This window comes from Gracilinanus agilis, chromosome 6 (assembly GCF_016433145.1).
Source record: "Gracilinanus agilis isolate LMUSP501 chromosome 6, AgileGrace, whole genome shotgun sequence".
In the NCBI taxonomy this organism is placed as follows: domain Eukaryota; kingdom Metazoa; phylum Chordata; class Mammalia; order Didelphimorphia; family Didelphidae; genus Gracilinanus; species Gracilinanus agilis.
Window position 1 is genome coordinate 27805807 of NC_058135.1, and position 23431 is coordinate 27829237.

At 37.0% G+C, this 23431-nt stretch overlaps 1 protein-coding gene across 1 annotated transcript in view; it reads left to right on the forward strand.

The window, feature by feature from the left end:
• Positions 1-524: 524 nt before the first annotated feature.
• LOC123253124 (probable E3 ubiquitin-protein ligase HERC6) overlaps positions 525-23431 on the forward strand; it is a 66066-nt gene continuing 43159 nt past the window's right edge. Inside the window, exons 1-6 of the mRNA XM_044682412.1 lie at positions 525-765; positions 2602-2761; positions 7590-7666; positions 9247-9474; positions 14969-15066; positions 20686-20813. Of these exons, the coding sequence (XP_044538347.1) occupies positions 525-765; positions 2602-2761; positions 7590-7666; positions 9247-9474; positions 14969-15066; positions 20686-20813 (932 nt within the window). The remainder of the gene's footprint in view (positions 766-2601; positions 2762-7589; positions 7667-9246; positions 9475-14968; positions 15067-20685; positions 20814-23431) is intronic.

A 23431-nucleotide genomic window follows, 5' to 3' on the forward strand; every position in this document is an offset into this window, starting at 1 on the left:
AATGGAAAAACACATAGGAAAGGAAGCTGAAAGGGGAGGGAGGGAGAAGGCACCCAGCCAGGGGGAACAAGTTAGACTCCAGAGAGGTGCAGGCTCATAGGAAATAAAGTTGCCCTGTTCATCCTTCTTAAAGGAAGATTTTTAGGAAGGGCACTCCCTCCAACCAGGTGAGAGGGTACTTCTGAGATGTGAGTTTCTTGGGGGTGGGGAGAGGGAGGGTAAGGGATGGACACCACCTCCGCCTCCTCTCAGAGTTCTCTCAAGCCACAAGGCGAGTTGGAAGGAGAGAGCAAGTTTCTCCCTTTGGGGCATTTCCAGCGCGGAGGCGGTGGTCCCCATGGGTATCCCTAGTGCTGCTTTTCTGGTCACAGGATGGCAGGCAGCTTGAAAGACGAAAATTCCTAGAGATCAGAAAACTATCCCCGCCTTGAGGGGGTGGAGCTAGAGCTGGAGATGCTAACGGTCCTTGACCATCCACAACCAGAGCTCCACAGGGCAAGAGCATCTTGTGAGGCAGGAGCGACATGCACTACTGCTGGGGCGACAACTCTTCGGGGCAGCTGGGGATCCGGGCAGCGCGGAGAGGCAAGGCCAGGACAGTGAGATGCCGGCCGGGAGCCAGCCTGGGCAGCGAGCGCTTACTGCAGGCTGCTTGCGGGGAGCGCCACTCACTGCTGCTGCTGTCCGACGGCACCGTCTGGTCCTGCGGGAACAACAGCTGCGGGCAGCTGGGCAGGAAGAAATGCCTGAACCGTGACAGACCAGGTCAGAAGGGTCGGGAACCAGGGGCTCTGGGGTGGCAGGAGCCAAGCTTAATGAAAGTTCTGGAGCCTTAGTGCTCAGGGGAATCTAGAGTGATCGTGGTTGTTGGGTTTTTCTTTTTTGATCTTTATTTTATTTTAATAAATTTCCACATAAGTTTTCCAAAGTTACATAATTCAGGTTGTCTCCCTCCCTTCTTCCTTCCCACCTCCCGAAGCTGGCAAGCAATTCAGTCTGGATTACACATGTATTATAGAGTGATAAGAGTTTTGATGGCAAGTTAATGACTAGGGGCACAGTGGTGGCACAGTGGATAGAAAGACGAGAGGTCCTGAATCAAAACCGGACCTCAGACAGTTTCTAGCTGTGTCACCCTGACCAAGTCACTTATCACTTTTCTGCCTTGGAACCAATATACAGAAAAGGAAGTGGGAGAAGTGGGCTTCTCCCGCATCTCCCTCCTGGCTGTGGCTGCAGCTGCATCTTGTTGATCTTTTTTTTTTTTTCTTCCATCCATCAGTATAACTAGTTTCGATTTCCTAGGTCCTGTGAAACGAAACTGAAAAACAAAACTAAATAGGGAACAAGTTCTTTTGTTTTCCTTCTTCTGATGACATCCTCCTCCTTCCCGAGACAGCTACTCCTTTCTCCAGAAAAGAAACTGATGATTAAGGGCAAAGCTCCAAATACAATAGATCCAGCGAATAATTTCCCCAGGCACTTCCCCAGGGGTGAGGCAGGGATTTCTCTGTGAAAGTTGTAAGATATAAGCGAATAGGTAAATGGAAAAGGAAAAAATTGGTGATATTGATAGTACATAACTTGAAATGGGCTTTTTTTGTAAATTGGTAATCAAGCAGGGGAATCGGATGCTTAAGTAAATTACAGTTTTACACCATTTCAGATCTAGAAATATGGAGTGATGAAGAAGACTGAAATATAATTTAGGTAGGATTTCAGGAAAAACTTCCTTTTTGAGAGGAGGGCACAAAATAAAATTCAGCTTGATCCAGACCCTTAATCTTTTTTTTTTTTTTCTCCTAACTGGAAGCTGCTGCCCATTCTCTTATCTCAGTATGCACTTGCCTCCTTCCACTAAAGTAGTCCTCGGTATTACCTGGTAGAATTAACTCTTTGGAGGTTATAATATATTGGAGATTATATTAGTAGAACCTGCCAAAATGGAAAGGTATCCACTGTTGGCTAACTTCTTGATGGCTGGCAACCAAGATAATGTGATTTTTTTGGCCCAAACAACTCTGGAAAGCTGTTCTCTAATAACATGCATTTCCATCCATATTGGTCAAAGGAAGTACCACTATCTTAGAAATATAAAATTATACACCATTATTGCCAGCTCTCAAGGTCATTATGAATATTTTCTATAATATAGAAAATTAGCCTTAACCTTAAGTAATTTGGACCAAGGCCTGCTTCCTTTTGCATTTTTTTAACTGATCTTTGCTGCCACCATGTTAGGTTGATACTATAGAAAAGTTTTTTTAAAATTCCTAGACAGATTTTTTTTAATGGTATCATTTTGAGAACATTTCAGATTCAATACCTAAATTCTCTTTTCTGTCCAGAAACTTCTGATTTCTTTAGCATATATCCACAGAATGCAAAAAGAGGATTGTATATGAATTTGTATAAATCTCCATTTCATATGTATGCTTTTTTAAAAGTATGTAATCATTTCCCATGGTACTTTTGAAATTGGCCTACCTCTCTGTGCTTGCTTCTGAACTTCTCTCTATTCTCTTCAGTGCATTTTTAAAAATGTACCTGTAGTTAAATTGAAAAAATTTATGATTTTGTGTCCCCTTCCACTCCCCAAAGCACCAGTTCAGGCACTGGAAACTCAGGACATTGTTTCTGTCAGCTGTGGGAAAGAACACTCTTTGGCCATTTGTAAAAAAGGAAGAGTCTTCTCATGGGGATCTGGTTCCGAAGGACAATTGGGCATCAGTGAATTTAAGGAACTAAGTCCTATACCAAAGTAAGTATTCTGTTGTGACTTTGGGTGTGTGGCAAGCCTCTGTCTCCTTTTCTGTGTATATCATCATAGATAACTTGTAAGGATAAAAAAAATTAATCTGCTCATCATTTCTAACAGAGTGATAATATTCCATCACAATCACATACCACAATCTGTTTAGCCAATTGAAAGTCATGCCCTCATCTCTTGGGAAATGGCCAGCATAAAATTGCTGGGTTAAAGCAAAATTTAACACTAGGAAAGACCTCCTAGTTATTTATTCAAGGAATAGCAATCTTAATGTTAACTGACAAGTATGAAGCAAAGCATGAGATAACTATAACAACACAAAACCACTATTTTCTCCATGGCGACCTCTGACACTTGCCCCTCTCCCTCTCAAGGTTGCTCCATTGCTTTTGAATACATATACATGGACTGGGTTCAGTTCCAGGAAGCCCAGCTTCTAAATAGAAGGGTCATGTCTTTTTCTCTTATGGACTGATTCTTTTTTTAAAACCCTTACATCTGTCTTAGTATCAACTCTAAGACAGAAGTGCAAAGGGTAGGCAAGTGGGATTAAGTGACTTGCCCAGGATCACATAGCTATGATGTGTCTGAGATCCAATTTGAACCCAGGTCCTCCCACCTCTAGGCCTGGCTGTCCCTTCTCTGATTCTTTATGCCCCTACCTTAAAGCTTAGGGGAAGATCACTGAATTCTCAGCTTCAGTTCATTCTTAGGGTCTCCCTAAAAAGGAATAGAAAGGTACTCAATGTATACTATAGATCAAGTAAAGAAGAGCTATTTATTTCCTTCTCATAAAAGAAATGCTTAAAATACAGAAAACTCAGAAGCACACAATAAGACAAACATAAAGCAGTAACTTCTAACTCCTATCATACTTCCCCAAAGAAATTGATACTTAAAACATGAAAACATGAACCATTTTATGACTCATGTTCCTTGAGGTCTGTGCCTTCTAGGTTGGACTCCTCTTTCTGTTAATGGGCATCTCCTCCAAGATTCCTGTGGTAGCTTTGGGGAATACAATCTGTATAGTTCAGAAGCATTGACTGAGGGAAACCAAGATCTCTTGAAGAATTCATCTTATGGGATTGCTGTCAGGCACCAAAGGTCAGGAAAAGAAACACAAGAAAAGATAGGTTCAAGTTCATGCAGACAACATCTATAGAAAAACACCATTAATGCTAGACCAGGGGGAGGGCTGACCTTACTGTCACTGGAAGTCTCAGAGAGCATTACTGTATATGCAAAAATCTGGAGTTAGGAAGAGAGAACACCAGAGTATGGAATCACTCTGTTAAAGTCTCCTACATCAGGGTCTCTTCTTTGCCTCAGTGGCTAATCTTTTTTTTTTAAATTTTTATTTATTTGTTTGTTTAGAATGTGTTTCCATGGTTACATGATTCATGTTCTTCCCCCCCCCCCTTCCTCCCTTCTCCCAGAGCTGACAAACAATTGCAATGAGTTATACATGTATCATTGTTCAAAACCCATTTCCATGATATTCATATTTGCAATAGAGTGATCTTTTAACTCCAAAACATGATTGATCGTATGTTTTTCTTCTGTGTTTCTACTCCCACAGTTCTTTCTCTAGATGTGAATAGCATTGTTTCTCATAAATCCCTCGGGATTATCCTAGATCATTGCATTGCTACTAGTAGAGAAGTCTATTACATTATTTCCCAATTGATGGACACTCCCTCATTTTCCAATTTTTTGCTACCACAAAGAACTCAGTTATAAATATTTTTGTACAGGTATTTTTCCTTATTATCTCTTTGGGGTACAAACCCAACAGTAGTGTGGTTGGATCAAAGGGCGGGCATTCTTTTAAAGCCCTTTGGCATAATTCCAAATTGAGTGGTTAATTTTTTTGACAAGCACTCCTGTCTTACATTGTCAAGAAACTGCTATGCCATTACAAAATGCCAAGTCCCCAGCACTAAGTCTTACTCAGAACCTGTCAGTTGTGTTGGAAAGATATTCAGTTGATTAACCCTATTATATATTCAAAAGTGATGTAAATGTTGTTTTTGAATTAATCATCTGCTGTTTAAAATTTTCCATTTTCCCTTCTGCTAGCACATTATTTTCTAGGGGCAAGGAGAGTAGAGTGGAAAAAACTTGGACCAAGGACATTGAAGTTTTAATTTAGTTTTGAATTTGGCTTTAAGACTTATTAACAGGCTTAGTGGATTGAGAACCAAACCCAGAAATGGGACATCCTGGGTTCAAATCTGGCCTCAGATACTTCTTGGTTATGTGGCCCTGGGCAAGTCACTTAATCCCCATTGCCTAGCCTTTATTGCTCTTCTGCCTTGATTCAAAGACAAAAGATAAGAGGTTTTTTTGTTGTTTTTTAAGTGAGAACATACTATATGGGGCTAAAAACATTTGCATTTTTTACCTCATAATGTGGAGGAAAAGAAGTGTTTTAGAAACATCAAGGAACTATATTGATGAATGAATGGATGAAGATTCAGAAAGTGCTTACTACATGTCAAACACTATGCTAAGAGCTGTATCCAAATACAAAAGAAAAGGCAGTCCCTGCCCTCAAGGAATTTATATTCAAATGGAAAAATAAAACATACATAGAGGAATGGTGGCCGAGAGGGGCACTTTGGTCCAGAAAGTTACCAAGCTAGAAAGTTAGATTGTCAGTGAGGCAATGATTGAAATGTTCTATCTAAGAACAAAGGAATATTTTTATTTGCCCAAGAGGAGAGGGGGGGGAAGGAGCAGGGCAAGATGGTTGGAGAAGAAGAGAAACTGCTATTGTACCCTCAAAGAGTCTTTTAATGGAAATGGACAGTTGTGATAATCTGACATGTGACATGGATTGACATGATTTGTTGTGTGTTTTCATTTAACTGAAAACAAGCGTACAGGCCCATAAGCAAAAGAAGCTTTTTCAGAAATGTCTCTGACATTATTTTAATACATAAATGATTTTCAAAAGGACTAAGTTATCAATGTCTATATTGATTTGGAATAAGCAACATAGACTTCTGGACTGCCAGATTATGGCTGCCATCCAGCTCCACACATCTACTGTTATAAATAAAAATTAATCTGGGGGCTTTATACTAAGTTTATAGGCATTTATTAGTAAAGAGAAAGAAAGAGAGAAATAAGGTTTCCAGCCTTTCTAACTTAAGGTAAAATCTTGGCTGGATTGCAGCCCATAGGGTTCCCTTCACACACCAACCCCAGAGATAAGAGCCAGATAAGAAGGCTCAGAGAAACAGCCAGCCCAGGGAGAGCAACAAAAACCAAAGAATCCAGGCAAGCTTCCTGTACTGGCTTTTCAAATTTCCCTCTCAGTCCCTCCCCAATCCCCATCCTTTCAGATCTTTTGATTAGCCCATGGCTTCCCTATATCATATTTCATTGCCTCCATGGTGCTGCACAGATGTGCGACTCTGGGACTCCTCTGTCCATCCACTGGGTTGAGTCTTCTGAGACTGTACTGGGTTGGGGGTCCCCTAGATACTTAATTCACACACTAATCCAATAAAAACCTCATTTTTTTGACTGAATAATGATCCAGAAATACAATGAGAAACTCTAGTAAGTGACATCTTCAAATTCAGAACTGCCCCCAAAATCAGATGCTTGAGGAAAATAAGAAGGGGGCCATCAACAAAATCAGTGACAGGGCTAGCCAGCAAATAAGCCTGAAGCCTACTAGCATGTGTATGGAGTTAAGCCAGACGTATATAGCCTATAAAGCTAAATGTCCAGAAGCGTCGAAATCAGAAGGGTCCCTTGAGAAAGATTCACAGAGGTCAGAAAGACCTAAGGTGGGGACTTAGGAGTCCAGAGAAACAACAGCAGACCTCAGTGGTGCTGCTTGGATAAGCCACAGAAGCTTTTATCCTGCCCTGAGACTTCTCAATTCTGAGGTGCATATAGAAAAAGACATACATTTTTGGACATTGCCACCCATTTGGATTCATTTTGTTTGAATATGCTTATCTACTATGAGGGTTGTTTTATATCTCAGGTTTTTAATTGGAGTGAAGTTGGAGGATACTAGCAATAGAAATGCCTAGCTTCCCCCAACTCCCCAAAAAGTTCATTGAAACATTTTTAAATGCACTCAAGAGAACAGAAGGAAGTTGAGAAGGAAGCATAGACAAACAGGACAATTTTGAAAGTATCATGGGGAATTATATTTTTTAAAAGCATGCAGTAAGAAATGGAAATTCCGAGATTTATTTGTAATTCTTTTTTGCATAATAAATAATTCTCTCTCATGTTCAAGTTTAGAATAAAAAACATTCATCAATAACCTTAAGAGGAAATGGTATTACAAAGTGATTATTTTATCATTACCATTATTATTTTATAATTTTCCTTCCAACTTAATATGATATAGACATTCTAAATGCAAGGATATTTTGTTGTATATAAAATTTAAAATATTCTTCTTCTGCATCTAGAGGGCCTAGCACCATGTATGGTACATAGTTAGACTTTTAATAAATTGATTGATTATTTAATAAATTGATTGATTATTGATAGATTCTATAGAAACATTGTTCATCTTGTCCCTCTTCTTCCCATCATTTTAAAAAAACACAAGTATTAATGATGATGATGACCATAGTTAACATTTATATTGTACTTTAAAGTTTTGTAAGATGTTTTCCATATATTACCTCATTTGGTCCTAGCAACAATTCTGTAAGTAAGTACTAACCGTATAAAAATGATAAAGTTATTATCTTAGGTCAGTGAGGAATTAGCTGTTTAAGCAGCAAGGTGCATTAGTGAACTGCTTAAATATTTTTCCCGTAATTTTTTGTTAAAGGAAAATTGGTGAACTTTCCAGTATCAAAATAATCCAAGTTTCTTGTGGACATTATCATTCCATAGCATTGGCACAAGGTAAAAGCTTTGTTTTCATAGTAATTAATTTGTAATAAACACTTGCTTTTTAAAAATTTGTTTGATGATTTTTACTGTACATTTTACTGTATTGATATCACTTTTTAGTGAATTAAGAAGTTTGTAACTATCCAATTCAAAAGGTCTATTCCATTTTTTAAAAATCTTGTTTAGATGGTACTGACTATATATTTCATATGAGCTGATTGGTAAGTTTTTTGTTTGCATTTGGTCTAGATGTTTTTCATTGTAGGGGAAATTCCCTTTGAGCAAATTCCCTCCGTAAATGCAGAGCAAAAGCTGTTCTGTAATTTGTAATTTTAGCGCCTTGTCTACACATGATTTACTGGAGTTCTCACAAGCTAACTTGGGCAGACTCATACCTAAGTCTTCATGACTAGCGTGCCAAATTCTTATACTAAAGAGTTGGTGGTAATTAATTTTAATCCACAATCTCCAGTTTGTATTTCCAATAGGAAGGATCTCTTCCCAAGTATACTTCATCCAGGAAGGAAAATGCCAGTATGTGGAATTGTATTTCTTGTTTTTTGTTGTTCTTTTGTTCTTTCTTTAACATAATGGACAATTCCATAACAGCATCCTCCATCCAAATATCCAAAAATATGCCCAAATTTGGTGGGTTATAATAACATTTGGTATTTCCTAGGGAATGCCAAAATTTGTGTGTACCAATTGCATATGCCAGATGGGTCATTAGCCTGGGGGAATGTTACCAGAGCTACAAGGGACTTTGCCCCAGCCGTTCCCCTTGAGGAGGTACACTTCCTCTGGAAACTGCACTCCTGAGCCTCTTGGGTCATGGTAGAAAGAGAAAGAGATAGGATTCTTCCTCTCCCTCTACTATTGCTCCCTTATTTTCCCTTCTGACTCCCACAGAGGTTTGGTCTGGCCTCTCAGAGAGTGTGATTTTCTTTTGTCCTGCCCCCTGCCCCAAACCCCACTAACTAAATTTGGCCCCACTGCCAAATCCTTGCATTTTACCATTATGGTGCAGTTTCAGTGATGTTATGTAATAGGATGGCATCCTCTAGTATTGCTGAAACATCTTGCCATATTGGCCAATAAACATACCCTGTCAGGGAGGAGCATGGATAATTCACAGTCTATTTTGTACAAAGTAATCCCAAGCAAGGGACAGCTAGCTGGCTTTGTGGGTAAAGCTTCAAATCAGGAGTCAAATGCTGCCTCAGACACTGAATAGCTGTGTGACCCTGGGCAAGTCACTTAACTCTCATTACCTAGCCTTTACTGCTCTTCTGCCTTAGAACCAGTACACAGTACTTATTCTAAGATGGAAAGTAAGGGTTTGGAAAAATTATATATATTGCCTATAAGAACCTTTACAAAATTGTTTGTCTTCTCAATGAGCGGGAAGGAAGCAAGAGAATTTAGAACTGAAAAATGTTGAAACTTGTTTTTACTGTAATAGGAAAAATTAAATATAAAGACATAGACATAGTATAGAGCATTGCAAGGTACTTCATAGTCAATTTTGGTATTATAGTATATCTGGAACCCAAGATATTGAAATTTTATTTCTTTTGTGTTGGTGTTTGCAGATAGCAGAGTATTTTCATGGGGAAAAAACAATCACGGTCAACTAGGTCTGGGGAAAACTTTTCCCTCCCAAGCCAGCCCGCAGTGGATAAAATCTCTTGATGGCATTCCTCTGGCTCAGGTTGCAGCAGGAGGTGCCCACAGCTTTGCCCTCTCTCTCTCTGGTACTTCCTATGGTTGGGGAAGGAATAATGCAGGCCAGCTGGCCCTCAGCAGCAAGAAGGAATCAGGTAACAAAAGCAGTTTGTCTTTCCAATAAACTTTGTCTTTTTCAAGGCAAGAGCTCAGTTTTGTGAAGGATTCTTCAACAGAACTGCCAATTATGGAAGAAATGTGGTGTATGGACCAAGCTATTTCCTTTACAACCTTTTGCTCAGAACTCTGACAATTTGGATCTTTTCCTGATGCATCTCGTGTAGTTCTGTGTTCCTCGAGAACATATGCATGTTGTATGTATTGGCTTCATTCACCCTAGTTTATCTGTTGCCTTTTAAATGTTGTCAAAGTAGTTTCATATATGTATGGTCTCTCCTAAAACAGCAGAAGCAAAATCTTTTCCCCTTCTTTGCTTTTACCTCTAACACCAGATGGGGGCAGCAAAAGAACAGCTGGTACTTTGGAGAGACTCCAACTCTCTTCCTCTGATATGCTCAAGAGCTGTGGCTGAGGGAGAAAGTGGTCCAGTGAGAATGCACATCCCTCCAATCAGACAGGAATCGCCTAACTCAAAGTTTCCTGTCAGCTCCTTTCTGCTACTCATCTCTTTAAACCTCTCTGACAACTCCCTACTGAGTCTTTTTAAAATTGTATCTTTATTTTATTCCAATAACAAAGTTACACATAAGTTTTCCAAAGTCGCATGATTCATGTTGTCTCCTTCTCCTCTTCCCTCCCCTCTCCTGGAGCTGACAAGCAATTCCACAGGGTTATACACGTATTATCACTCAAAACCGATTTCCATTTTATTCATTTGCGAGTGATGGCAAGATCAAGGGTATGACTTTTTGTGTGTGGCTGCAGTTTGAACAGAGAGGAAAGCTCCTGGGAGGTAAGTTGAGGAACCAAGTGGTTTGGGTATTTGAAGGAGTCACCATGTTGAACTTCTCTAGTAGGAGCTGAGGAGGGAAAAAGTGTGACCCAGGTACTGAACTCATGGAGAAAGAAAACGAAGTGATCTGAAGGTCTGTAGACAACAGCTCCCAGATTCTGATTGGGTGGCAGATATGAACAGCATAAACTTTAAAGGAAGAGATGTTACTGAGTGATAAACGTTAGAGGGAAAACCCAGAAGCAGCAATGGGGGGAGGTGGGGGAGCAAGGAGTATGAGTACAAATGCGTCCAGTTCTGGAAAGGGATAACCAGGGACACCGTATTATCAGGGGAAGCCACATTTCAGTAGGAGCTAATAGATGGACAGGGGGAGAGAGGAAAAGATTTAAGATGAAGGGAAATTTGTTACTTATCGAATAGACATTTCAGAAGGCACAGTGGAAAGGCTGGGTCAAATTGATGGGAAATGGGAACAAGGAATTGGGTAGGAGGCAGGTATAAAATGGGGTTTAGATGATGATCTATAGGAATTCAGAGTCACTGGGCTGCGAAGGAAAAGAGGTATTCCAGGTATAAGAATGTTCATCGCTTCTCTACCCTAAATGGAAACAGCAGGAAATAGCAGTCTTGAAGTCAAATGGAGAGTTGTTCTTCTTTGCACTATCAGAGATATGGTGCTGCTAGGCTCCCTTCCTTCTCACTTTTTTCATTATTTCCCTTGAGATCCTTGATTGTTCTTCCAGAGGAATGTTGTGGTTATTTTTTCTAGCTCTGTAAAGTAACTTTTGGTATTCTGATTGGACTACCACTGAGTAAATGAATAAATTTAGTTAATATTATTGCTTTCTTTTTATTGGCTCAGCCTACCTATTACTACAGGTATACCTTCTTTTATTGCACCCTGCTTTATTGCAATTCAAAGATATTGAGGGATTGTTTTAAATGAAGGTTTTGGGGGCATCCAGGTGGCACAGTGAATGGACAGTCCTAGAGTCAGAAGGACCTGTGTTCAAAATTGGTCTCACTTCCTACTGTGTGACCCTGGAAAAATCACTTAGCCCTGTCTGCCTAACTCTTTCCCTTTTATCTTGTAGTTGTTACTAAGATAAAAAGTAAAGGTTTAAAAAAAAAAAAAAAAAAAGGAACGTTTGTGGCAACCTTGCATTGGACAAATCTGTGAGTACCATTTTCAAAAGCATGTGCTCAGGGGGCAGCTGGGTAGCTCAGTGGATTGAGAGTCAGGCCTAGAGACAGGAGGTCCTAGGTTCAAATCTGGTCTCAGACACTTCCCAGCTATGTGACCCTGGGCAAGTCACTTGACTCCCATTGCCCACCCTTACCACTCTTCCACCCAGGAGCCAATACACAGAAGTTAAGGGTTTAAAAAAAAAAAAAAAAAGCATGTGCTCACCTGGTGTCTCTGTGTAACATTTAGGTAATTCTTGCAATATTTCAAATATTTTAATTAGCATTATATCTGTTATCAGTGATCTTTGATGCAACTACTATAATTATTTTGGGGTGCCACAAATTACAACCATTGAGACAATGAGCTTAATAGACAAATATTATGTATGTTCTGATTGCTCCACTGACTGGCCTTTTCTCATCTCTTTGCCTCTCCTGAGCTTTCCTATTCCCTGAGTTTCAACAATATTGAAATTAGGCCAGTTAATAACCCTAGATTAACATCTAAGTATTCAAGTGAAAGGAAGAGTCAATCAATGCAGCAGACTTCATCATGGTCTTTTTTTTTATTGCCACAGTCACTCTAATCTTGAGCAATCCCAACTCAGATTAGTCAGCAGCCATCAGCATCCAGGCAAGACCCTACACCAGCAAAAAGACTATAATTTGTTGAAGGCTCAGATGATAGTTAGCATTTATCTTAGCAATTAAGTATTTTTAAACAGGTATGTTTTAAAATATAATACTATATACACACAGATATAAATATACATATACATTTTTTATTATTTTTGAATCAATTGCAATGAATGTAGTTCAAGTATTGCCTTCTACTCTGCCCCCTGTGATTTCCTCTTCACTGTAAAAGCTCTTCCTTTTTATGTGACGTGGTAATTTATCTCATGCTATCTCTCCATTCACTCTTTTCCCAGTGGATCCCTCTTCATCACCTTCTCATTTTTTTAGATCATCCCAACTCACATCCATGCCCTCTTGATGTTGTAAAAATATGGGGCACCAGGGATGTTAAAACATAATCTAAATGGTTGTGGGTACACATACACTGGGTTGAAGGAGAGACAGGATAGGGAGACCAAGAATCAAGAATGACAGTTGGCCTAACTGTCACTCTGCTCACCCTAGGCCAGGGTCTTTGGAAACAACAGGCAAGGTAAAAGTTTTAAACAGTTTAATTATGAGAAACTAAATAAAGGTGGGATAGGGGATTCTACACTAAAACCTAAATGGCAAAACCACAGGGCAAGGGGAGGACTAGACTTCTCTAATCTTAGTGATCTAAGCAGGCCCAAAGGAAGAGTTCTGGAGTCTCTGGGGAGGCCACTTCAAATCTGGTTCCAGCCAGGTTTGACCAGCACAGCTAAAGGGCTGAGGGTGGCTTTGAGGGTTCTCACGTTTATCCAAAGATGATCACAGGAATGCCAAAAGCCAAGGTGGTCCAAGGTACCCAAGTAGAGAGTGTGCTTGAGATGCTGTCCACCAGGTCCCAAACTCCTCCTCCCCTTGGTGCTGCTCTGTAGGTCTTGTCCACTTGCTAGATGCCACCACCACTCAGGATCCCAGGGAATCAGAAGCAGGCTGAGATCTCCCAGGGCTAGCAACAGTTTGTGCCAACCACTAATGGAGTCTCTCTCAGAGCACAAGCCCTTCCTGTTAGGTCCAACCTTAATACTTAATTAATTACTAACTAATCTTCCTCACAACAATGTACACTGCTTCTAACTGCCCTAATAATGATAAAATCCTTTGGAATTGCATGTATCATATTCCCCATATAGGAATGTAAACATTTTAACTTTATTGAATCCCTTCTGATTTCTCTTTTATGTTTACCCGTTTTATGCTTCTCTTGAGTAATGTTTAAAAATAACATTTCTTATTCAACTCTGGTTTTTTCATCAGAAAAGCTTGAAAGTTCTCCATTTTATTAAATACATACATTTCCCTCTGGAAGATTATACTTAGTTTTGCTGGGTAGGTTATTTTTTGTTGCAATCCTAAATCCTTTGCTTTCTAAAATATTATATTCCAAACTCTCTGCAACTTTAATGTAGAAACTGCTAAACCTTGTGTGATATGACAATGGCTTCATGACATCTGAATGGTTTCTTTCTGCCTGTTTGCAATACTTCCTCCTTGACCTGAGAGTTCTGAAATTTAGCTATAATGTTTCTCAGAGTTTTCATTTTGAGATCTATTTCAGGCGATGATCAATGTATTCTTTCAATTTCTCTTTTACCCAGAATTTGATGTGAAGCATTATTTTAAGGTTGTTTGGAGGGGAGTGTTGGGAGAGTTGACTAGGTTGCTACCTTTAATCTGCCATCTTGGCTCTGTCCTCTCAGGACTGCTGATGATTTGTGTCCATTTGTGTTATATTAATCACAAGTTTGTGACATACTTTTCCCCCTGGAATCAAGGGGAAAGTAGGCTTAAAATTAAAATATATGTGACAAAGAGAGATATCTCACAACTTTTGGAAGTCCTTTTGCCAATATTTTTGCCTTTTTTGCCAGGCTTTTCTGTTTGGCTCCTTGTAGAGCCCTGAATCTGCCTTTCTCCATCTCATCCAGTCTTTACCTAATGAAGACACTGCTATCAGCACTTTCAGCTGAAAATACTACTCAGGTGCCAATGCAAACATTAGAAATCCACAATATTCTTCAAAACTCATAAAGATCTCTTCCCTCCTAGGAGAAATGGGGAGGAAAGAGAGGTGTCATTTATGGCCAAGGCACTGTCCTTGGTCCCAAATGATTTCTTCTCAGTCTTTGATAGAAACTTCTAATACTAAAATTCTATATGCTTGAATCCATAATTTTAATTAGTTTGTTGGTTTTATCAATGTTCCACAAGGCACTATCATTTCCCTCAACTAATCTGAACAGGTTTCCTGTATAATGTCACTCTATTCATTCAGTGCCTTTCAACACAATCTAAATTGATGAAATGGTGTTTGTACTAAGCCTAAAACCTATAATTGATTTAACTGTCTAGGGCTTGTTTATATCTAGTGAATAATTGATACACGTTTGTAACAGTTGCTTTAAATGACATGGAAGCAGTTGTCAAATCTGAACCTCACAGACCCTTTACAATTCTTGCAGAAATCCTTTGAAAATCTTAGAGTTTCCTGAGCAATTGATGTTGAAAATTTCCCCAAATATGAATAGAGTACATTTTTAATTGTTGTTCAATACCATTCCAAGCATACTGATGTATAAACTTTGAGAATCAGAGTTTGAAAGCTAATTCTTGGTTGTTTTAAGTCAGTAATTAATGGAGTTGTGAATAGTTATGAAACCTGTGTCTAAGGCTTCAGGTATCCTAAGGGCTATGACTAGAATAACTAGAGATGCCAATAGACTACTTTTTTCTTTCCCATATCACCTCTCCTCCTGATTGCTTATAAACAGAGATGAAACCTGAGGCTTTTTATGTATAATAGAAATTCTCCTTTCCTTCAGTTGAACAAATCTACAAACCTTATTCCATTGGTGAACTGAAAAGGCTTCAAGTAACATACATCAGCTGTGGGGATGAGCATACGGCTGTCCTCACCCAGGTAATGATAATCATAAATTTCTTAGAAATACAATAAAGTGTGGGTGAGGTTGTGGGTGCACATGCAGAGTATTATTGTATTTAAAAGGGAAGGAGAAGAAATATCTGCTTTGGAAGTCAAATGACAAGTATTCTTCCATCCTCTGTTCTGCCACTATGAAAATAAGCTGTATAACCAGAGACAAATCACTTAACCTTTCTGGGCCCTAATCATTTCATTTATAATAAGGAATATAGATTAGATAAAAGTCTATAAGTTTCCTTACAGCTTTAAAACTCAGTGATTTTATATTCAAAGTGGGGGACCTCATCTCCTTTAAATGTAGACAAATCCACAAAAAGACAAGGAGAAAAAAATTAAAGATTTAATTAGTTAATAGGACTAGGATTAATAGAACTTTGGAAAAATTAGGTGATAGATCTCTGATGATTACTAAATGGGAGTTTTAAAGAGTTCATATATTTTAGGCTGATCATGGTACCTTTACAAAAATTGACAATATATTGAAAAAGAAATATCCCACCCTGAAATGAAGAAAAGTAGAAATGTTAGGTATATTACTTACTGAAAATAATGTAGTAAAACAACGTTTAGTAAAGGTCCATTGAAAAATGGTCCTTGAAAAAATAATCTAAAATTATTTGGTGACTAACTTAATTCTAAAAACCTGGTGAATCAAAGTACAAAATATAGAAATAGAAAATTTTATCAAGGAAAATTATAGTAATGAAGCAACATACCAGAACACATGGGATGCAACTAAAGTAGTCCTTAGAGAAAATGTATATCTACAAACATCTTTAGTTACAAAAGAGAAAGAACAAATCAGTGAATTTGGCAAACACAGAGACAGAAAACCAACTCTCTGAACTAAACAAAAAATTGAGATCCTAAAAAAATCAAAGAAGAGATTAATAATGAATGAAATGAATAAAAAATGAATCAATAAGTAAAACTAGAAGTTGGGAGAGACTAATGAAAAATATAAATAACTAGTATGAATTTTTTCAAAGAGGAGAAAGATCCAAACTATTCATATCAAAAATGAAAAAGAATTTGCTACAATTAAAGAATAAAGGCAATATTAGGAACTATTTTGCCAATTATATATTAACAACAATGATAACTTAAAGGAAATGGATATATTCTTAGAAAAATGTAATATACATAGCTTAACAAAAGAAGAAATAGATCACTCAATTAACCTAAAACCTCAAAGTACTATATAAATGCTATGATTATTATTAGAAAAGGAAATTTATCAAACCACTAATGGACTCACAGAGAAAAAATTTCAGGACCAGATGAATTTACAAGTGAATTCTACCACTCAAAAGATAGTTGATTACAATAATGCATAAAGGTTAACAAAACAGATAATTTAATAGGAACAAGAACAACAACAAAAAAAGAAGGGACATTTACAGTCTCTTTCTGTGATACAAATAAGGTCTTAATTGCTAAACCAGGTAGAGACAAAACAGAAAAAGAAAACTATAGACTTATATTATTAATAAATATTTAGATAAAAATTTTAAATAAAATATTAGCAAATATATTATAGAAATATATTAGGGAGATTATAAGCTATCATCATGTGAAATTTATACTGGAATGTAGGATTGGTATAACTATATGGAAGACAAAAACATTTTAGACCATATTAATTACATAACATAAATTAAAGCTACATGATTATACCAACAGATTTCAAAAAGGAATTTTGACAAAAATCTTATAAATATTACTGTTTCATTGTATATTTTCATAGAAATAAGGTATAAATGGACTTTTCTTTATCATTGTAAATGATATCCTTCTAAAACAAAAGTTGACATTATATGCAATGATAGCAGTTGTAGGTTTTTCCAATAAGATAAGAGGTAAAGTGAAGATGACCATTATCACCTTATGAATTAACAGAGTGCTCATAATGTTTGCTATACCAATAAGACAAGAAAGAGAAATCATGGGAACCATCATTGGCAAAGAGGAAACACAACTATAACTTTTTGTAGATTTTTTTGGTAGATTTTGTAGATTCTATTTACATAGAAAACCCTAAAGACTCAACTAAAAAATTAACTTAAATGACTTCAACAAAGCTGAAAGAGGTAAAACATTATATAGAGAGATATAAAATATTAGAATTCCTATATATTTTCAACAAATTTCAGCAGAAGAAAGAGAAAGTTACTTCAAAATAGTTGCAAAATGTTTAAAATATTCAGAAGTATATCTTCCAAGAGTCATCTTGGTATTTTATGAGTCTTAACTATAAATACTCTTTAGCAAAATACTGATAGGTAGGCTAAACCAAAACAATAAAAACAACAATTCTAACTAAATTTTTTCACTTATTTGGTACTATACCAATCAGACTACAAAAGGATTACTTTATAGAGATAGAAAAAAATAATCACAGAATTCCTCTGGAGAAATAAAATATTGATACTCTCAAGAGAAATAACAACAACAACAACAAAAAAAACAGTGAGAAGGAAGGGAGCCTACCAGTACCATATCTCAAGATATGCTAGAAATCAGTGATTCCTAAAGTGGGTGCTACTGCCCCCTGGTGGGTACTGCAGTGATCCAAGGGAGTGGTGATGGCCACAGGTGCATTTATCTTTCCTATTAAGTGCTATTAAAATGTAAAAAAAAAAATTAATTTCCAGGGGGCTAAGTAATATTTTTTCTGGAAAGGGGGCGGTAGACCAAAAAAGTTTGGGAACCACTGCTATAAATAAATAATCATCAAAATGATTTGGTACTGATTTAAGAAACAAAAAGATTGATCAATGCAATAGATTCATTACCCAGCATATGAAAACAAAAACAGTAGTTTCCTGTTCAGTTAACCCAAGGACCTCAGCTACTAAACTCACTATTTGGCTGAAGCAGCTAGAAATTTTGGAAAGTAATGTGGCAGAAATTGGGTTTAAAGTAACACTTATATACCAACATAAATTTTAAATAGATATGTAACTTGACTTAAAAGGTCACATCACAAACAAATTAAGGAAGTGAGAAAGAAATTAACTTTCAAATCAGTGAACAGAGGGAAAGATTGGGTCCACAAAAGGAATAGAGAGAAGGCTACGAAAGATAAAATAGACAATTTTAATTATACAAAATTAAAAGGTTTTGTACAAACAAAGCCAGTGCAATTAAGATGAGAAGGGAAACAGTTATGTTGGGGGTGGGGAGAGTCTTTGCAGCAGATATCTTTGATAAAGTTCTCATTTCCAAGATATGTAAGGAAGTGATTCTTATTATAAGAACAATCAATATTCCTCAAAAGATATAAACAAGTGGTTCTCGAAGTAAGAAATCTAAGCTATCAATAGTCATATAAAAATGCTTAAATCACTAGTAATTGGGGGAAATCAAATTAAAACAATTCTGAAGCTCTATTTCATACCCAAAAGATTAGTAACAGTGACAAATGTTGGAGAGGCTAGGGGGAAAAGAGCACACTAAACCATTGTTGATAGAACTATAAATTGCTCCATTTTTCTGAAAAATGATATGGCCTCCAAATCACTAAACTGCATATTCTTTGATCTGTGGTACTATTAAGAGGCCTATAGAGATCAACTCTCTGATTCCTCTGAACTCAGAGATCAAAGAAAGAAGGAAAAAAATTTATATGTATAAAAATATTTATAACAGCTATTTCTATGGTAGCTTCTAAAGAAAAGGAACCTGAGAGGGTACACCTATTGAAGAACAGTTTAACAGATGGTATAAGAATGAAATGGAATTTAATTGCTCCATAAGAAATGATGAAATGGACAGTTTTAAAGGAAACCAGGAGGAGCTCTGTGGACTTGGGCAGAGTGAACTTAGCAGAAGTAGGAGAACAATTATTTGAAGGCAGTTTTATAAAGAAATAGTTTTAAAAACTTTCAAACTATGACTAATGTAATAAGAAACTAAGATCCCAGAGGGCCAAAAATGAAGTTTACTGATCACCTTCTGCCATAAACATGATGGATACAAGATGTAGATATATATTTTTGGATATCATTTATGCATGAATTCATTTTGTTTTTTCTAGGCATAATTGTTTGGAGTGTTTTTTCCAGTGTTGGGGGAGATGATATAAAGAAGAGAAAATAAATGTTTATCAGGTTTTTTTTAACTTTGAGAGAAAGTGTCCTATGATTCTCAATAATAATTACAGTTATTCTTATTTGTTTTTACCAGTAAAGAAATTGAGACTCAGAGGGTATAGAATTTGAACTTATGTTTCTCTAAACTCCAGGAATAATACCTGAACTGGTAAAGGTATTAAGCTATTATTGCCTTTGAAATGAGGCTTTGGCCCTTACTTGCAAATGGATCAACAGCATCCAAGAATCTCACAGGCTTTGAAAGGACATTCTAAGCTAAGAATTGTTTTAACATTTTATGGATCTCCATTTGTCAACCCCCATCTTAGAGACCCAAACTATATATGAACAGGAATCCTCACTATAACATTTTGGAAAATCTAGCTTCTGTTCATGGTTTATCCAGATTTCATCCACCATCAAACAATATTCCCACACTTTTGAGATTCAGTCCTTAACCAACTTTTCTTTTTTTCCCTCCTTTCCCCCATAATTTTCCTGTCCAGGCTAATAAAAAAAAAGATTCTCCATTTAAATTGAAAATGAATGATGCTATTTATAAATTGCTTGTGGAGTTTCAAATATTTATTTTTATTTTTTATTTTTTAGGCAGGTAACTTCTGTGTATTGGCTCCTAGGTGTGGAAGAGTGGTAAGGGTGAGCAATGGGGGTCAAGTGACTTGCCCAGGGTCACACAGCTGGGAAGTGTCTGAGGCCGGATTTGAACCTAGGACCTCCTGTCTCTAGGCCTGACTCTCAATCCACTGAGCTACCCAGCTGCCTCCCAAATATTTATTTTTAAAAACATTTTAGGTTTAAATACATAGTTTACCTAAACTCTTAGGTAAAGAGTATAGGAATATAAAAGAATCATGAAATTTTATTTCTTGATTTATGGTTGGCTTCTGTTCTTGGGTTATTGTTTCTCTAGTAAAAGAATTTTCATCTAAAATTTTTTTTAACCCTTTATGAGTACAGCTAAGTGATTCAGTGGATTGAAAACCAGGCCCAGAGCCAAGAGGTCCTATGTTCAAATCTGGCTTCAGACATTCCTGGGTCAATCACTTAACCCCCATTGTTTAGCCTTTACTGCTCTTCTACTTTGGAACCAAAATACAATAACAATTCTAAAGTGGAAGATAAAGGTTTTTTAAAAAACAGCTCTTTATATTATGATTTTATTTGAAAAGCCCTTCTTAAAATTTACAAAGCTGAGATGTACATGTGGAACGAGAGGGAAGAAGTATTTCCTTTCAATGACAAGTATCCTTTTTTTAACCAGTGAAGTCTTCTAAAGAGAAATTGTTTTTAGGAAAATACTCAGACAAATGAAGCACAGAGAAACTTCAGTGTCACTCTTGAGCATATAGTGATATACCCAGAGAATGCTCAGGATTTTGCATGCTCCATATACAAAATCTAGGCATACCACTATTTGGAACTGAACTCTTTAATTTTTCACTTCCTATTATTAAATAAAAAACTGATCTGTTCCTTACAGGATGGTAAAGTGTTCACTTTTGGAAGCAATAACTCTGGACAACTAGGACATCAACTAATTTCTGGGATAAAGGGTCCTCAGATTGTGGATTCAGCTAATATTGTGTTTTCTCAAATAGCTTGTGGAAGGTAAGTCTATATTCATTTAGTAGAGAGAGAAGCTAAAAGTTTCAAGCATCTTATTTTGTTACCCAGAAAAGACTCTTATACCATTGGTATCAATGCATTTTCCTATTTTTGTGCCTGAGATGTGTGATTCTTCAAAGGAAGCTTTCCTTTCCAATAACTTGAGTTTTCCAAGTACAATTTGTTTGGCCAGATTTTCAGATGAGTGCCAACCAGTTTAAATTAGTCACCTAATAGAGTTTGTGCCATTTTGCTTTCCTCTTCCTTACCCATAACCCCCCATGTCCTACCAGTTGCCAAGTCTTGTTGGTATGACCACATTTCTCCTATCCTCCCTTTCTTTCCATTCATATGCAGCCTTTAATCTAGTGAAAGTCCTGATCGACTCTGCCTAAACTATTATAAGAAACTCCTTACTGGATGCCTGGTTTCTATTCTCTCCCCTCTCTAATTCAATATCCAAAGTTATCAAAATAATCTACCTGATGTGGCACAGTGGATGGAGAGCCAGATCTAGAGAGGGGAGATCCTGGGTTAAAATATTGCCTCAGACACTTCCTAGCTGTGTGACCGTGGGCAAGTCACTTAACTCCCATTGCCTACCCTTTAACACTCTTCTGCCTTGGAACCAATATGCAGTATTGATTCTAAGATGGAAGGAAAGGGTTTGAAAATAATAATAATAATAATAATAATAATAATAATCTGTGTAAGAGAAGGCTCAGGTTAATTTTTTTCAGTGATTTCCTATTACCTACAGGATAAACTATAAACTCATCAACCTAGTATTTAAGATCCTCCAAAATCTGGCTTTCATCTACCTTTCCAGACATCTTTCATATTCACACACTATTATTCAGCCTCCTCATCTCCACAGCTCTGAACAACCAACTGCTACTGCCTTTGGATAGCCTTCTCTAATGCCCCCAAGCTGTGTTCTTTCCCTCCTCCAAGGATCTTGTACTTATTTATATGTTCAACTCTTAAGATTCTAAGTCTCAGAGAAGGTGTCAGCCTGCACCCTTGGTTAGCTAAATCATCTGTAAATCCTTCTGTAAATAGTTTGGCCCAGTAGAATTTAAACTCCTTAAAGGGAGGGACTACTTTGTTTTTAATCTCCATATTCTAAGCACCTCACCCACAATAGACACATAACAAATGTTCTTGATTTTTGTTTTGTTTTTTGAATTTAATTAATGTCTTCCAGAGTTTATTCTGGGAATAAAAAAGAAGTTGAACTATTCAGATGGCTCACAGTCTACCTGGGAGCCAAGACAAGGAGAAATAGAGAACATAACCCAGAGTGCAATACAAAGGTTGCTGTAGCAGAGTTAACTCTGTTTTGGGCTATAATTTGACTCACCATTTCTTTTTGTTTTATCAGCCTGAACTCTTGGAGTAATTCAGGAATATATCTGTGTGTTTACTCAGTTAATAAAATTTCAACATATTTCTTAATCCACTAAGAGCCCCCCACTAACTCATCAAATGTTATTTATTTAATAACTGGAGAAGCTTCCTGTCCTAATAGTCATTACTCATCTCTCTATTTATATCAAATCCCTTAATCTTTTAGGATTAAAGAAACACTACCGTTCCTGAACGTGCAATTTGTTAATAGTGAAATCAATAATAAAGATATCATTATTTACAATATTCTCACCGTGAGGATAATTATCTCTGGAGTTATTTAAACCCTTACTGCAGCAGTAGATGATTTCATGTCTGAGAACATAGTTTCACACTATTCAGTTCATGAAATTAAAAGTTCATTACTTGGACTTTTCTACCAGTAGAAATGCAATGATCCAGGACAATCCAGAAGAATTTAGGAGAAATAACACTATCCGCATCCAGAGAAAGAACTGTGAAACCAGAAATGCATTAGGAAAATATATGATTGATCATATAGTGTGATAAGGATGTGATTAGGGTTTTGATGTTAAAGAATTGCTCTACTGCAAATATGAATAACATGGAAATAGGTTTTGAACCTATTTGATCCTATATACATGTATAACACAGTGGAACTACTTGTTGGCTTTGGGAGGGGGAAATAGGAAATTGGGGGGAGGGGGGATCATGAATCATGTAACTGTGGGAAAATTTTCTAAATAAAAAAATTTTTAAAGTTCATTACCTAGCCTCAGATCCTTCCTAGCTTTGTGACTTTGGACAAGTCACTTAACCCCCATTTCTTAGCCCTTACCACTCTTCTGCCTTAGAACCAATATATAGTATTGATTCAAAGACAGAAGGTAAGGTTTTAAAAAAGAAGAAGGGGGGGGAGTTCATTTCAATACTTTGTGAGAATGTTATTTTTTGCATTTTCAAAATTAGGATTAAACTAGGTCCTTCAGTAAAGAGAGTTGCCCTATCCTCTTTCTTTCTGCCTTCTCTCAGCTTCTTTCCATCAATGTCAGGAAAAGAATTTTCAGCTTCTCTTTAGACATCACTCTATAAATAGTCTCTCCAGACTGTGAGTTAAAATTGGCTCTGAAAGACACAGTAATATTGTCTCTAGTGTCTTTGGGAGAGCCTAATGAAACAGGTGTTACACTAGTGTAATTCAAACTCAAAATAATTGCTATGTAAAAATAAAATTTTGCAAATTTTTTTCT